Source organism: Ptychodera flava, unplaced genomic scaffold, assembly GCF_041260155.1.
Source record: "Ptychodera flava strain L36383 unplaced genomic scaffold, AS_Pfla_20210202 Scaffold_58__1_contigs__length_828623_pilon, whole genome shotgun sequence".
NCBI lineage: Eukaryota > Metazoa > Hemichordata > Enteropneusta > Ptychoderidae > Ptychodera > Ptychodera flava.
The window spans coordinates 103,356-116,498 of NW_027248380.1; the positions used below are offsets into that span (position 1 = coordinate 103,356).

Below are 13,143 nucleotides of genomic sequence, written 5' to 3' on the forward strand. Positions count from 1 at the left end.
CAAAGATAGGTTTCTAAAATGTAACACCCCCGGCCCTCCCACCCCACTATCAATCTGAGTGCATTCAATCTGAACCCATACTTAATAGTTTGATGATTTGTACCCTCACATTTTTCACCGTGTGATGATTTGTACCCTCACATTTGTCGTCACGTGATAATTTCTACCATCACGTTTGTTACCACGTGATGATTTGTACCCTCATATTTGTCGTCACGTGATATTTCGTTGTTCGATTCAGGAACTGATGTTATAATCATGTGAAATAGTTTGTTTACATTTATCAATTTTATATACCCCTGGCAGATTTGTTTATATGTACTTTATAACACTGTCATGCACGTGATATTCAGGTTTCGTCATTGGATTTGATGACAGTAACTCTATCAAAACGTTAGCTTTCAGGCAAATAAATTGATAAAACGAAATGTTTTGTCAGGTATATGTTTTGGCTGCACAAATTGTTCAAGCGTAGTCTACTTATAATAACACCTGGGAGACAGAGAGGTGACAAGTTTGCATTGGTCACCTCATTGAAGTATGGTGGCCTTTGATCAGCTGACGACACTCACCAAATGGTATCCTTGAATATCTCCTCAGTGCGAGGACAGTTCGTGCCATCACGTTTTTGCTTCAAAAAGTGTGATGTTTAGTTGCTATGCATGGCGTGTGTCAAGATGTAGCACTACCAGGTACATGAAAGTGATGAAATGTGTAATTTGGTAATTAACTCTTGCTAAAGTGCTAAATTACTTTTGTTGATGTTGTAGCATAGTATCTTCGATGAACATGATAGTGTCGTCATTTTGCTTTTTATTTGTTATTTGCATTCCTAATCAGGGAAGTTCATTAAACATGAAAATGAACGCACGCATGTGAACGCATGAGTTGATAATGAATATTTGTTTACTTAAAATAATATATGCTTGGTTTCATAACATTGCGATCTACAAGAACATGCCAACAAGCACTGTCGGCATTAAATCGCTCGCAGCTTCTTCAGCATTTTGTACTCATGTATTTAATGTTTTTTTTCAGTGACACATGCGATTGATCAATTGCATGAAACAAATACGGGACCACTGTTACTTGTTGTCGGTATGTCCGCTCTACGCTTACGCGGCCCCCAGGCGACATCATGTGTAGATGCACGTGGCTTGTAAGCGACTAGTGGTGGAGGAATTGCTTTCACAATGTCACTGAATACAGCGCCATCTTGACGCGCCCTCAACGAGAGTAAAGTGCCTGATAAGGACCATAGTGTCAAATGGAAAACGTAAAAGCTGCAAGACTTTTCAAACAGTTGGTCATTCCAACGTACATCGGCACAGGCAAAAAGTGGAGAGGCACCTTCGCTTCTGCGAGTCAGGAACAACGGTAGGTTTTATCAAATCACATCTATATGCGAATTCTATGATTTCTACATACTTTATGGCAGAAATAGGCGTCAAAATAAATATTGTTCTCAGATGTTTGTGGAAAATAAAGCAGTCTGTTTTATTTTCTACAAACACAAGTATCGCCCACAATAGAGCTGCTGTAATCTATCTATTCAGTGTTTCTCCCGTTTCAGTTCCGTAGCTTTGATCATAAATTAATCTTTCAAACCTACTAATCCTACTAGAATCAGTTTCCTCGATGAAAATTCCGTGTAACCGACCAATTTTTTGTCTAATCGTCGTGTCGGTTTATATTTCTTGGTTTCTCAAAAGTTAAGTCAGGCGGTATTTATCAAAATCAGCATCACAGCTTGCTTTTAGTCATGTTAAAATGTTGTCAAGAATATTTACACATTTTAAGCATAATCGACGGACATTAAAGGGATACAGCCGTTGGAACTCCGCTCAAATGTCGTATGGGACGCAAACACTGTATCTAAGGTACGATGGTGATTGATGAAAGTAATAACGCATGTCTGTGATGATTTACAATTTGCAGCTATAATCATGAGGTGGATCTAGATATCGTGCACGAAATACATTGTTTGTAAGAAGAAACTCGCTCAGGCGCAGTTCCGACGACTGTCTCCCTTTAAACTGTGGTCAACTCTATCTTTGTCAGTCTAGTTTTTGTCTCATAAATCGAATAATCAATGTTGTGGGACGTCATTACAGTTTATGGCAATGATAACAATGAGCAAAGAGGTTACTGCACAGTCTGTCATGCTGACAACACTACCTTTCAAAGTGTTTAGATAGAATTTTTCCCTGGCATCTCTTTTCCACGGCATCTTCTTCAACATTACTATTTCATCGACTTTCCCCCAGCATATCCATTTCCTTATTCATTAACTTCAAGGTAGATTGGATAAGAATGGTTTCACTTCAGGTAGAATGCGCCTCGGGACAGTGCAGGTATTCTGACTTTCAAACTTTTTTTAAATTCTTTTCTGATCTACCACTTGTAGGAGGTTCATTTTAAAACTTTTCACCGGCTTAGTTTTTAGAAATTCAGAATTTGTATCATTCTGACAGAGTAAGTAACACAGGGATGGCGGCCATTTTGAATTTTAATATCGGTAAATCATTGGTAATTTGTTTCTCTAGTACCAAAATTTGCGCGGTGAACCCTCATTTTTAGTCTTGATTTTGAACGAAAAGGGTTTAAATTCCTTGAGAAAAGTTTGAGCAAAAGTTCCAGTCTTTCACTTTCGAGGCGCATACTTAACGTTGGACAAAGGAACACGGTGAACAGTGCGATGGAGCTGCAGCACTATGGCAGAGATGGTCAAGTCTTTTTGTGGGGTACCAGTTAACTCGCACCTTTTCCGACCCGCCGAAACCAACTCGCCCGATTCCAACTCGTCCTGATACCAACTCGCCCGAAACCATTTGTGATTTTCATGACGACCTCGTCCTGACAAATCATCGACTCCAAATAACGTCCGACCATAGTTTCCATTTGCATATGTGGACTGTCAGACGCGATATTCACGACGAAAGATACTTGAAATCGACAAAGATAATCGGCCAAAATACACGTGCAGAACATGTACAGGACTGGCTAATGCAGCTTTATTACATGCCTCGATGTGAGTGAATCAGTGCATTGATTTGCATAGGAACATCCGGGATGTTAGCGGGCCTGTGAACGATGTACTGACCGGTTTCCATGGCTACCCGGTCCAGTGAAGAATTTCGACGATTTCGACGTCAAAGTAGACGCTTAACGCTGGATATAAATATTGTCATATAGCAATAACTGTGAAGAAGCATGTTATAAAAAAATTATTGCCTGAATACATGAGTTTATGTACCCTCGCAGGAGGAGACAATTTGCCCTCCTGGCGTCGGGCAAATTGTCACCTGCTCCCGGGCACATAAACCCATGTATTCAGGCAATAATATATATCATTGCTCGGGTGATACGGCACTGCGTATGACGGATTTCGCTACTGTGAACAAACTGGTGAAGATGTGACTTAATTGAACTTATTTTGTAATTTTTGAACTTATTTTGTAAGTTTTACATGGGAGAACAATGTGTTCTTCATTGAAGTGGAAGAAAAACAGATTATTTCGCTAAAAATGTGGTGAATTTGAGCGGAAAACGTCCCACTTGTCAATACTATAAAAGCCGATTTTTGACAGGCGCCTGTCAACTCCATGAAACTTTACAACACAAGGTGTGTGGAATCTATAACACACGATATATTAGTACTACATGTACATCTCAAACAACAGGCCAGTTGGTATTGCAATCGGGCGAGTTGGTATCGGTTGAGATTGTTCTGGGCTGGTTGGAAAAGGTGCGATTGATCTGTCATTCATCACCTTTTGTGTTGTTCGTGTCTATCATTGAAACTACAGCACAAAGTTAGAATGCAATCATCAATGTTGCATTCGTTCTGCCTTTTGTCCCTCAAAACTATTTTTAATCTTATGGTGAAAAATTGTACGTTCCAATTATACACCCTTTCAAAAGTGTGATGACTCAGGACAAAAGTGAGGGTACAAATCACCACTTGACGATAAATATGATAGTACAAACCATCACGTGATGACAAATGTTAGGGACCCGGTACAAATAATCACATGACGACAAATGTGAGGGTACAAACCATCAGGTGATGGCAAACGTGAGGGTAGAAATAATCACGTGACGACAAATATGATGGTACAAATCATCAAATGGCGACAAATGTTAGGGTACAAATCATTACAAGGCAATTCGACCACTACTGGTCATTACAAGCTACGTGTATCTACATATGACGTCATCTAGGCGGACTTACAGCCGGCAACTTGAAGTAACAATGGTCCAGTATTTTGTTTCATTCCATTGATCAACATGTGTCACTGATATAACATGAAATACATGAGTACAATCTAAAATCCTGAAGGAAGTTCCAGCTATCAATTTCAGTGATCCAATCGTGGCTGACATGTGCTTGGCATGTTCTTAATCAATTGAGCAAGCATATGTTATTATAAACAAACCAGAGTTGCCTTACCAGCTCACGCGTTCACACACGTCCCTTCATTTGCATATTTTATGAATTTCTCTGATTAGGGATGTATATCTGAATACTAAAACCTACGACACTATCATGTCTATCGAAGATAGATACTATTGTATAACATCAACAAAAGTAATTTAGCACTTTTACATGAGTTAATGACCAATATACACATTTAATCACTTTTCAACCTACAACGATCGACTTCAAAAGTTATAAAAGTGTTTATCTAGCTAATGTACCCTGGTGCGCTATCAGCGTCTTGATACACGCCATGCATAGCAACTGAACATCATATTTTTTGAAACAGAAACGTGATGGCAGGAATTGTCTGCGCACTGAGGAGATATTCAAGGATACCATTTGGTGAGTGTCGTCAGCTGATCAAAGGCCACCATACTTCAATGAGGTGACCAATGCAAAACTTGTCACCTCTCTGTCTCCCAGGTGTTATTATAAGTAGACTACGCTTGAACAATTTGTTCAGCCAAAACATATACCGGACAAACATTTTGTGCGTCAGGCCTTATCAATTTATTTACCTGAAAGTTAACGTTTTAAAAGAGTTACTCTCATCAAATCCGATGACGAAAGCTGAGTATCAGGTGCATGATAGTGTGGTAAAGTACATCCAAACTAATCTGCCAGGCGATTCGTAAGAATTGACATACTTAAACAAATTATTTCACATGGTTATTTTAATCAGTATACCTACCTGCCGAAGCTACCTGAATCTTACAACGATATATGACGTGACGACAAATGTGACAGTACAAATCATCACACGGGGACAAATGTAACGGTACAAGTTATCACACGGAACGAGGGGAGAAAGAGCATTCCCGCAAGCCTAAATTTTGTTGGGGTGGGGTTTTAGTTGGGATGCCTGTGTAAGGAGTTTCTCTTGAATGTTTTGTTCTAATGTGTACTGCAATATTTGGGGAATACTATGACATTACTATGGCAACAATAATGTAATATTTGTAATAATTGTAGGTTTCATCATAACTTTAACATCATGTCTCCGAATAAACTTTATTTATTCTGGACTTTACTTGCAGTGGTTAACATACATATTTTCATGTTCTTTTGTAATAAACAGAAGAAAACCCGAAATATGGTCAGTAAACTGACTTTGCTTGTGCTCTTGAGCAGCGTGTTTTCAAACGTGATGTGTGAAATATGCGTTGATGGAGAGACTTCCCGTCGACTGGATTCGTGTTTGAACACATCACCTTACGGACCCCAGTGTAACGCGGTGCCAAATTGGAGTACTTTACCCGACGATAATTCTTACAGATGGACATGTAACTGTGACCCAAAATGTACCTATTTTGGGGATTGTTGTTTCGACTATAGTGAGGTCTGCCAAAACGGAACTGAACCACATCCTCCTGCAAATGGCAGTTACGGTGGAGAAAATGACTTCACATCTGCGCATGTGTGCACTCGTGTCACTTACTCATTGGCTGAAGGTGTTTGGATGAATCGTAATTGTCCGGAATCGTGGCAGGATGACGTCATTCGTGAAAAGTGCGAGAATATCATCCCGTTAGGTAGGTTAAACGTATACACTTATTCAATATCTTACTTAACGTTTGCAGAAAGCTGATGATGTGGCTAAGAGACTAAATCAGAGTAATCTAAATAGATAATTCTTAAGGTAGAATAATGCGTCTTGGGATAGATATTTTGACCCTTTAACATTTACAAATCTTTTCTGATCTACCACTTTGAGGGGGGGGGGGCTCATTTTAAAGCTCTTGGTGTAAGGAAACTTTTCACCGTCTTAGTTTATCGAAAGGCGAAACTTTCATTTTTCTCCATGGAATTGACACAGAGAAGGCGGCCGTTTTGAATGTCAAATATCGGTAAATTTTGAACAAAATTGTTTCACTTGTACCAACATTTGCACGGTGACCCCCGATGAATAAGAATGATTTAAACATTCCCTGAGAAAAGTAAGTCTTTCATTTTCCAGGCGCGAACTACCTTAAAGCCGCACTTTTCAATCCCAGGTTCTCGCATTAGTGGAGTTCTCCTCCCAGTCAAACACTTGGCCAGTGCGATGTTTGATTTCTATAACATTAATTACACAAACTGATCTCAACCTTTTGTCACCTTTTGCTAATCCTGCGAACAGAGTTTATACAAGCGTTTGATTGACGGTCGTTTCAAATTGCCAACGCTCAAATTTCCTAAAAAGTTGTCTTCCAGTCACATTAGAATTTGAATATAACCACAGAGTTCGATCGGCAGCAGCTTCGCGCTGACCGCTTAGCAGTCTGTCTGCGTTTTGGCGGCCGGAAATTTAAAATATAAAAAGTGGCATTTTCTGAAGCATGTGCCCGAGTGTTGACTGTTTAGTGTCCGCTAACACGATGAACGCCGCCATAGCTTCGCGCCCTTTTAAAGGGAGGCTCCGCCTTTAAAGGGACAAAGTCGGCCCTTTTCATGAATTTTGTTTGATACGTGATACTACTTATATTTTGTTTGACACGTTGAAAGATACTGAATAAATGGGTGCTCATGCATATATTCGACCCCGGTTATAGACATAAACCATCACAAAATGAATTAATGGTCATGACGATTAATTCATTTTCGCGATGGTTTCGTGTATCGTGTCTAAAACCGGGTCGAATATATGCATTATCACCCATTAATTCAGTATCTTTCAACATGTCAAACAATATAAGTAGTGTATCTCGTATCAAACAAAATTCATGAAAAATGGCCGACTTGGTCCCTTTCAGGGGAAATATACATGAAGATGCGCGTTGCCAACACTATTTTATTCAAGGGAATATTTCTCATCTAAGATAACTAGGACACCCGTCATACCAGTACATATATTTCCAAAAAGCAGAGAATCCAAAGTTTTATATGACATTCAGTATTCAAAACGGCCGCGCCATCCCTCTGTTAACTCCAAGGAGAAAAAAACAAAATTTTCGATTTTCAAAAAACTAAGATGGTTACTCCAATTACACCGAGAGCTTTAAATATACCCCAACAAGTGGTTGATAAGATGTGGAAAAAGTTTTAAGAGTCAGAATATCTATCCCCAAGTCACAATTATACCTCAACAAAATTGGATAAATGTTCTCTGCTGTAGCTACCTCTCACAAATGTATTTGTGTTATGCTGTATTTGATTTGTAGATATGTCCCTAAGAAGTATCCCCGTCACATGGTCAGCCGGAAGAGACGTGTTTGCTAACATTTATTGCGCACTGTGCAACGGCATCGGGCATACAGAGCTCACCATGTGGAAAGTTTCCGCGCAGGTAGGACTTATGCCTGATGAGGTCGTGGAATACCTGGATAGCAACAACGCAGTGACGGCATCTCTGGACTTAGTGCGGGAAAAGCGTGACATGGTCAAGTTCGTCATGGAGGAGACCGTCGAGGCATTGGCTCGTCCCTGTGTCTACGGCATCATCGACTCGTGCCAATCAGCGTTTTTCGATAACCAATCAGAGTATCACAGAATGCAGCAGATGTGTCGATCCTACTTTTCAATCGTTGAAACGAAATCTTCTGTCGGCAGAACCTGGGCTTTCAGGAACGTGCACTGTGCTCATTGCTATAACGTGTTAAATGAGCGCCTTGAATGTGGCATTAATATGCCGTTGTTGAAAAGCAGAAATGTGTTCATTTTTCCTCATACTCGGACTTTAAGTCTGCATTTTCATACGAATCCAAGGGGTTATGTATCATTGTCGTTTCACATTCGAAATGGACATTTTGTGCACAACAAACGTCATATCTTGTACGACTTCCTTTGCAAGGTTGATGAAGTATTCGATCCTGAGTCACAAAGTTGTTTAAACTTGCTTAACTTGGACGCCGATAACAACGCGAACCAAAATACAGTCGATCTCACAGATGCTACAACACTCAGAAACGGTTTAAGTGATGCAATGAACGCGTTCCGCGACAAATGCCCTGTATCTGCTAAATTGTTCGTGTTCAACAAATCTGATTTCATGGAAACTGACCGCACTCTCACTTTCAAAGTAAATGGTGATATGCTAAAAAGCCACATATTTGAAATTGTCGCCAATAATTCGATGGCACTGGTGTGTTTCCTATCACGTGTTCCTCTAAAGGATAATGTTATGTGGGGAATAATCACATGTTCTTCACTATCAACTCTTTGTCTCGCGTTTTTCGTCATAATCAACTGTAGAGGGCGTTCTAAGCAAACTTTTGCTCGCAAGTTGATGATCAATATGGCGGTTTCGATGTTATTTGCACAGGTGGTATTTTTGTCGAGTATGAGCCTGAACGACCTTCGAGGACTTTGCTTTCCCTTGGCGGTATTGTTACACTACTCTCGGTTAGCAAATTGTTGTTGGATGGTCGTTGTCTGCTTTGATATGTTTCGAACATTTCGATCGATAAACAAAGACCTGTTTTTGAGTCAAAACATCAAATGGCTGGTTTCTTACTGTTTCGTCGGTTGGGGACTGCCTTCGCTTATTGTTGCAATTTGTATTTTTCTTGACCAAAGCAAACCAGCGCTTTTCCGCATTGGCTATGGTGAGGATGGAATGTGTTGGATCCGCAGCCGTCAAGCACTTGTTGTGTTTTTCATTTGTCCTGTTTTCGCCACTTTTATATTCAGTACGATATGGTTTTCAATTGCCGTGAGCTATATGAGAGTTGGTGCAACAAAAATGGGACAAAATGGATGGAGAGATTACTTCGGTGTCTGTGCAAAACTATTCGTTATATCGGGCTGCACTTGGGTCCTTGCTCTGTGCGAAATGATTTTAGAAGATGAAATCTTGAGTATTGTATCCAACATGACCAATTCTCTCCAGGGTGTGTTAATATGTTTAGCCGTTTATTTGATGGCATTTCTGAGTAAGTGTCTCGATTCAAAATGTATGAATTAAAGTGGGAGACTACCCATTGGTTGCGTACTATCAGGCAATTCCATTGATTTGTCTGTACAAATGCACATAAGCATTTTTGTCATTTTCTTGAAACTTTCACAAACGCCTTGGAAGAAGAAGTCATTTTGCAATCTATATTAAAGGGACAAAGTCGCCCATTTTTTCATGAAGTTTGTTTGATACGAGATATTGCTTATATCCTTTGACATGTTGAAAGATACTGATTGAATGGGTGACCATGCATATATTCGACCCCGATTTTCGACAAATTAAATGAAACCATGGCGAAAATGAATTATTGGTCATGACCATTAATTCATTTTTGCGATGGTTTCATGTATCGTGTCTAAAACCGGGGTCGAATATAAGCATGGCCACCCATTGATTCAGTATCTTTCAACATATCAAACAATATAAGTAGTTTCTCGTATCAAACAAAATTCATGACAAAATGGGCGACTTCGTCCCTTTAAAAATGGCACCCTGTAAAAATTGCAGGCTCCACAGTTTCTTTTCGTGTTTTGGATAACCATCTGATAGTGTAACTCCTTCAACTTGTCAGCAACATTGATTTTCTTCATACAATCTAACAGTAATTTTTAAAGGAATTCTTTGGGAGTCTACACTGCAGGAAATAAAAAAATGAATATTTTAGTCTTAATTAGCTCCGTACTTGTTAAGGAATCAAATATATCTTAAAACAGGTAAAGACTACCAGTGCAAATGCATGGGTATGGCATATTTCCATAAAATGTATCCAAAAGTAATATGGAACATAACTCTTTCTAATCATTTTTGTCTACTCACTGTGCCCTACAGAGCAAATACAAAAGGCAGAAAAATATCTATGTTTGCTAACAACGGTTAACCGTGTTTTTTTTTGTAGCTGTAATTAAAGATCAGATATGAACTGAAAATGCTCACGTGGTTCAGTATGTATTGCAGTAGTGTTTAAATTGAAACGGCACAAGTTTGCAACTGCATTGAAACTGATATGATTAACTTTATAAAAAATATTCACCACAAATTAATTCCAAAGGTATTAAATATACAAATATGTATCTTAAATAAAATAACACTAAATATCTTTGACTGCTTTCATTGTATCATCACTTTATACATCAAGTGTAATTGCCTTTGCCGTTTGTTCAGTCGTTCAAGTTATGCCAAACTGTGAGAGCTCATAGGATATACAAATTATAAATTAGCCGACATGAACAATCGCAATCATACCCATCCATAATCCATAACACAAGGACAAATTCGTAATACACTAGTTATAAACATAGACACAAAACAGCACACGGTACACACAACAAGGTCTCATCCATACGCATACTAGTTGTATGTTTCATAAGCTTTTTAGGTGTCCTTCCAGTCTTATATCCCTGATTTGCAAAGTTAGGTCAATATGCAAATTAGTAACTAGCTGGTGTCATAGTACAAATGCTAAGCGACATTCGGTCATATTTTATCACAGTATCTTGAATGAACATAGCATGTTGTGTCATCTTTGATAAAATATATTCAGTAATATCGCCAATTATGAAAGTTAATTAGATATGCAAATGAGTCAGTAGTTGATCTTAATATGCTGCCATAAATTTCATGAATGCTACGTCATAGTGTCTCCAATTTACATGGCAAGTTTCGCAAACTTTGATCAAGTCAATCCAGATATATATTCCTAATACGGAAAGTTCGTTAAATATCGTGATTAGCTTTAGTAAAATTGCTAAATGACTGTTAAAAAGTTTTATCATAGGATCTCAAAAAAAGTACATTGCAAGTTTTTTCAACTTTGATGAAGTAAATGAAGAAATAGCCTATAAATCTAATTAAAAAAATTAATTTGATATGTAAAATTAGCACTGCACTGCACTGCACTGTACTGTACAGTACTGTACTTTTCTGTACTGTACTGTACTGTACTGTACTGTACTGGCTGTGCTGTGCTGTGCTATGCTGTACTGTACTGTACTGTACTGCACTGCACTGTAGTGTACTGCATTGCACTGCACTGTTATGTACTGCACTACATTGTACTGTTCTATACTGTAATGTAGTTTGATGTAGTGTACAGTACTGCACTGCATTGTACTGTACTGTACTGTACTGTACTGTACTGTACTGTACTGTACTGTACTGTACTGTACTGTACTGTACTGTACTGTACTGTACTGTACTGTACTGTACTGGCTGTGCTGTGCTGTGCTGTGCTGTGCTGTACTGTACTGTACTGTACTGTACTCCATTGCAATGTAGTGTACTGCATTGCACTGCACTGTTATGTACTGCACTACATTGTACTGTTCTATACTGTAATGTAGTTTGATGTAGTGTACTGTACTGCACTGCATTGTACCATACTGTACTGTACTGTACTGTTCTGCACTGTACTGTACTGTAGTGTTCCGTACCGTACTATACTGCACTGCACTGTACTGTTGTGCACTGTAGTGTACTGTACTATACTGCACCGCACTGCTCTGTGATGTAATGCAATTTACTACATTGTACTGTACTGTACTGTACTGTACTGTACTGTACTGTACTGTACTGTACTGTACTGTAGTGTAATGAAGCGTACTGTACTGTACTAAACTGTACTGTACTATATTGTACTGTACTGTACTGTAATGTACTGTACTGCACTGTACTATACTGTACTGCACTGAACTGTACTGTACTGTACTATTCTGTATTGTATTGTATTGTAACATTTTACACTTTTAAATTTACACTGTGTTTTTGTGTCTACTTCAAGGCTTGGAAACTTCTAATTTTATAGCAACGGTCTACTTTTTAAATTTACAATAATGAGCCAATGTCGCGAATTCAATAAAAATCTGATAGCTTTTTAGGAAATGATTTAACAACAATGGCCTTCTGAACAGTGTGTCCCATGAGCGATGATCTAACGTTTTTCAATTGATATTTTGTAATATCAGCTAAGGATGAGGAAACAATCTAAACACAGCTAGTGTACGGCTTATTTTCTACTTATTGTGTTTACTTAATCGATGTTAGAGATCTAATTTTAATAAAATGGTCGGACTTCTCCACCTGTGCATGCATTAATCAAATGAAAGTCTAAAGATCAAAGAACGACCAATAAAACCAAAGGTTTCAGACTAAATGTTCACTGATGACGAAATTAATTGAACGAAAAAATTACAGTTACAGTGGCAGGTTATGTGTTTATTGCATAGTTTACTGTAGTGTACTGTAGTGTACTGTACTGTGCTGTGCTGTGCTGTACTGTACTGTATTACATTGTAATGCATTGCATTGTTTCGTATTTCATTGTAATATTTGGTGATGTAATATTTTGTATTGTCTATTTGTGCATTTAATTGAATTAACAAAAAGGGCAGATAGGAAGGGACGAGCGTATTTTGAAGTGGCAAATCATTGTATAATAATGACGTTATTTTGACGTTGACACTAAAACGAATCCTTTCAGAAAGAGAGTATTATGAAACTTATAAATAATCCTATCGAAGAAAAAGCCAACCTGGAAACTAATTTTTCAACTCATGAATATTCCTTCGAGCTGGTTGTCAGTTTGCAAGGTCACCGTGTATAACTTTTACAGGTCAAGAATTTACAATCTTGATGTTGAATATAGAGTTGCGTTTAAACGGGCCATTGTAGCAACACATTTACATCATAAATCGTGCAATCAAAGCAATTTAGCTATGTCAGTGGACAAGTTGTAAACTTCGGCCTCCCTGATAACGAGGCTCACTCAATATTGATTTCAAGGAGGACTAGT

At 38.5% G+C, this 13,143-nt stretch overlaps 1 protein-coding gene across 1 annotated transcript; it reads left to right on the forward strand.

Moving 5' to 3' along the window:
• Positions 1-1,184: 1,184 nt before the first annotated feature.
• On the forward strand, positions 1,185-11,229 carry LOC139128545 (uncharacterized). The gene is made up of 3 exons (XM_070694309.1): positions 1,185-1,377; positions 5,562-6,015; positions 7,624-11,229. The coding sequence occupies exons 2-3, from the start codon at positions 5,577-5,579 to the stop codon at positions 9,363-9,365; spliced, it is 2,181 nt and encodes a 726-aa protein (XP_070550410.1). The 5' UTR covers positions 1,185-1,377; positions 5,562-5,576; the 3' UTR covers positions 9,366-11,229.
• The last annotated feature ends 1,914 nt before the right edge of the window (positions 11,230-13,143 follow it).

Bases quoted from the DNA above. Each gene is read 5' to 3' on its own strand.
- LOC139128545 (XM_070694309.1), top strand. From the start codon at position 5,577: ATGGTCAGTAAACTGACTTTGCTTGTGCTCTTGAGCAGCGTGTTTTCA. The intron at 6,016-7,623 runs GTAGGTTAAACG...TTTGATTTGTAG, and splicing joins CGAGAATATCATCCCGTTAG to ATATGTCCCTAAGAAGTATC.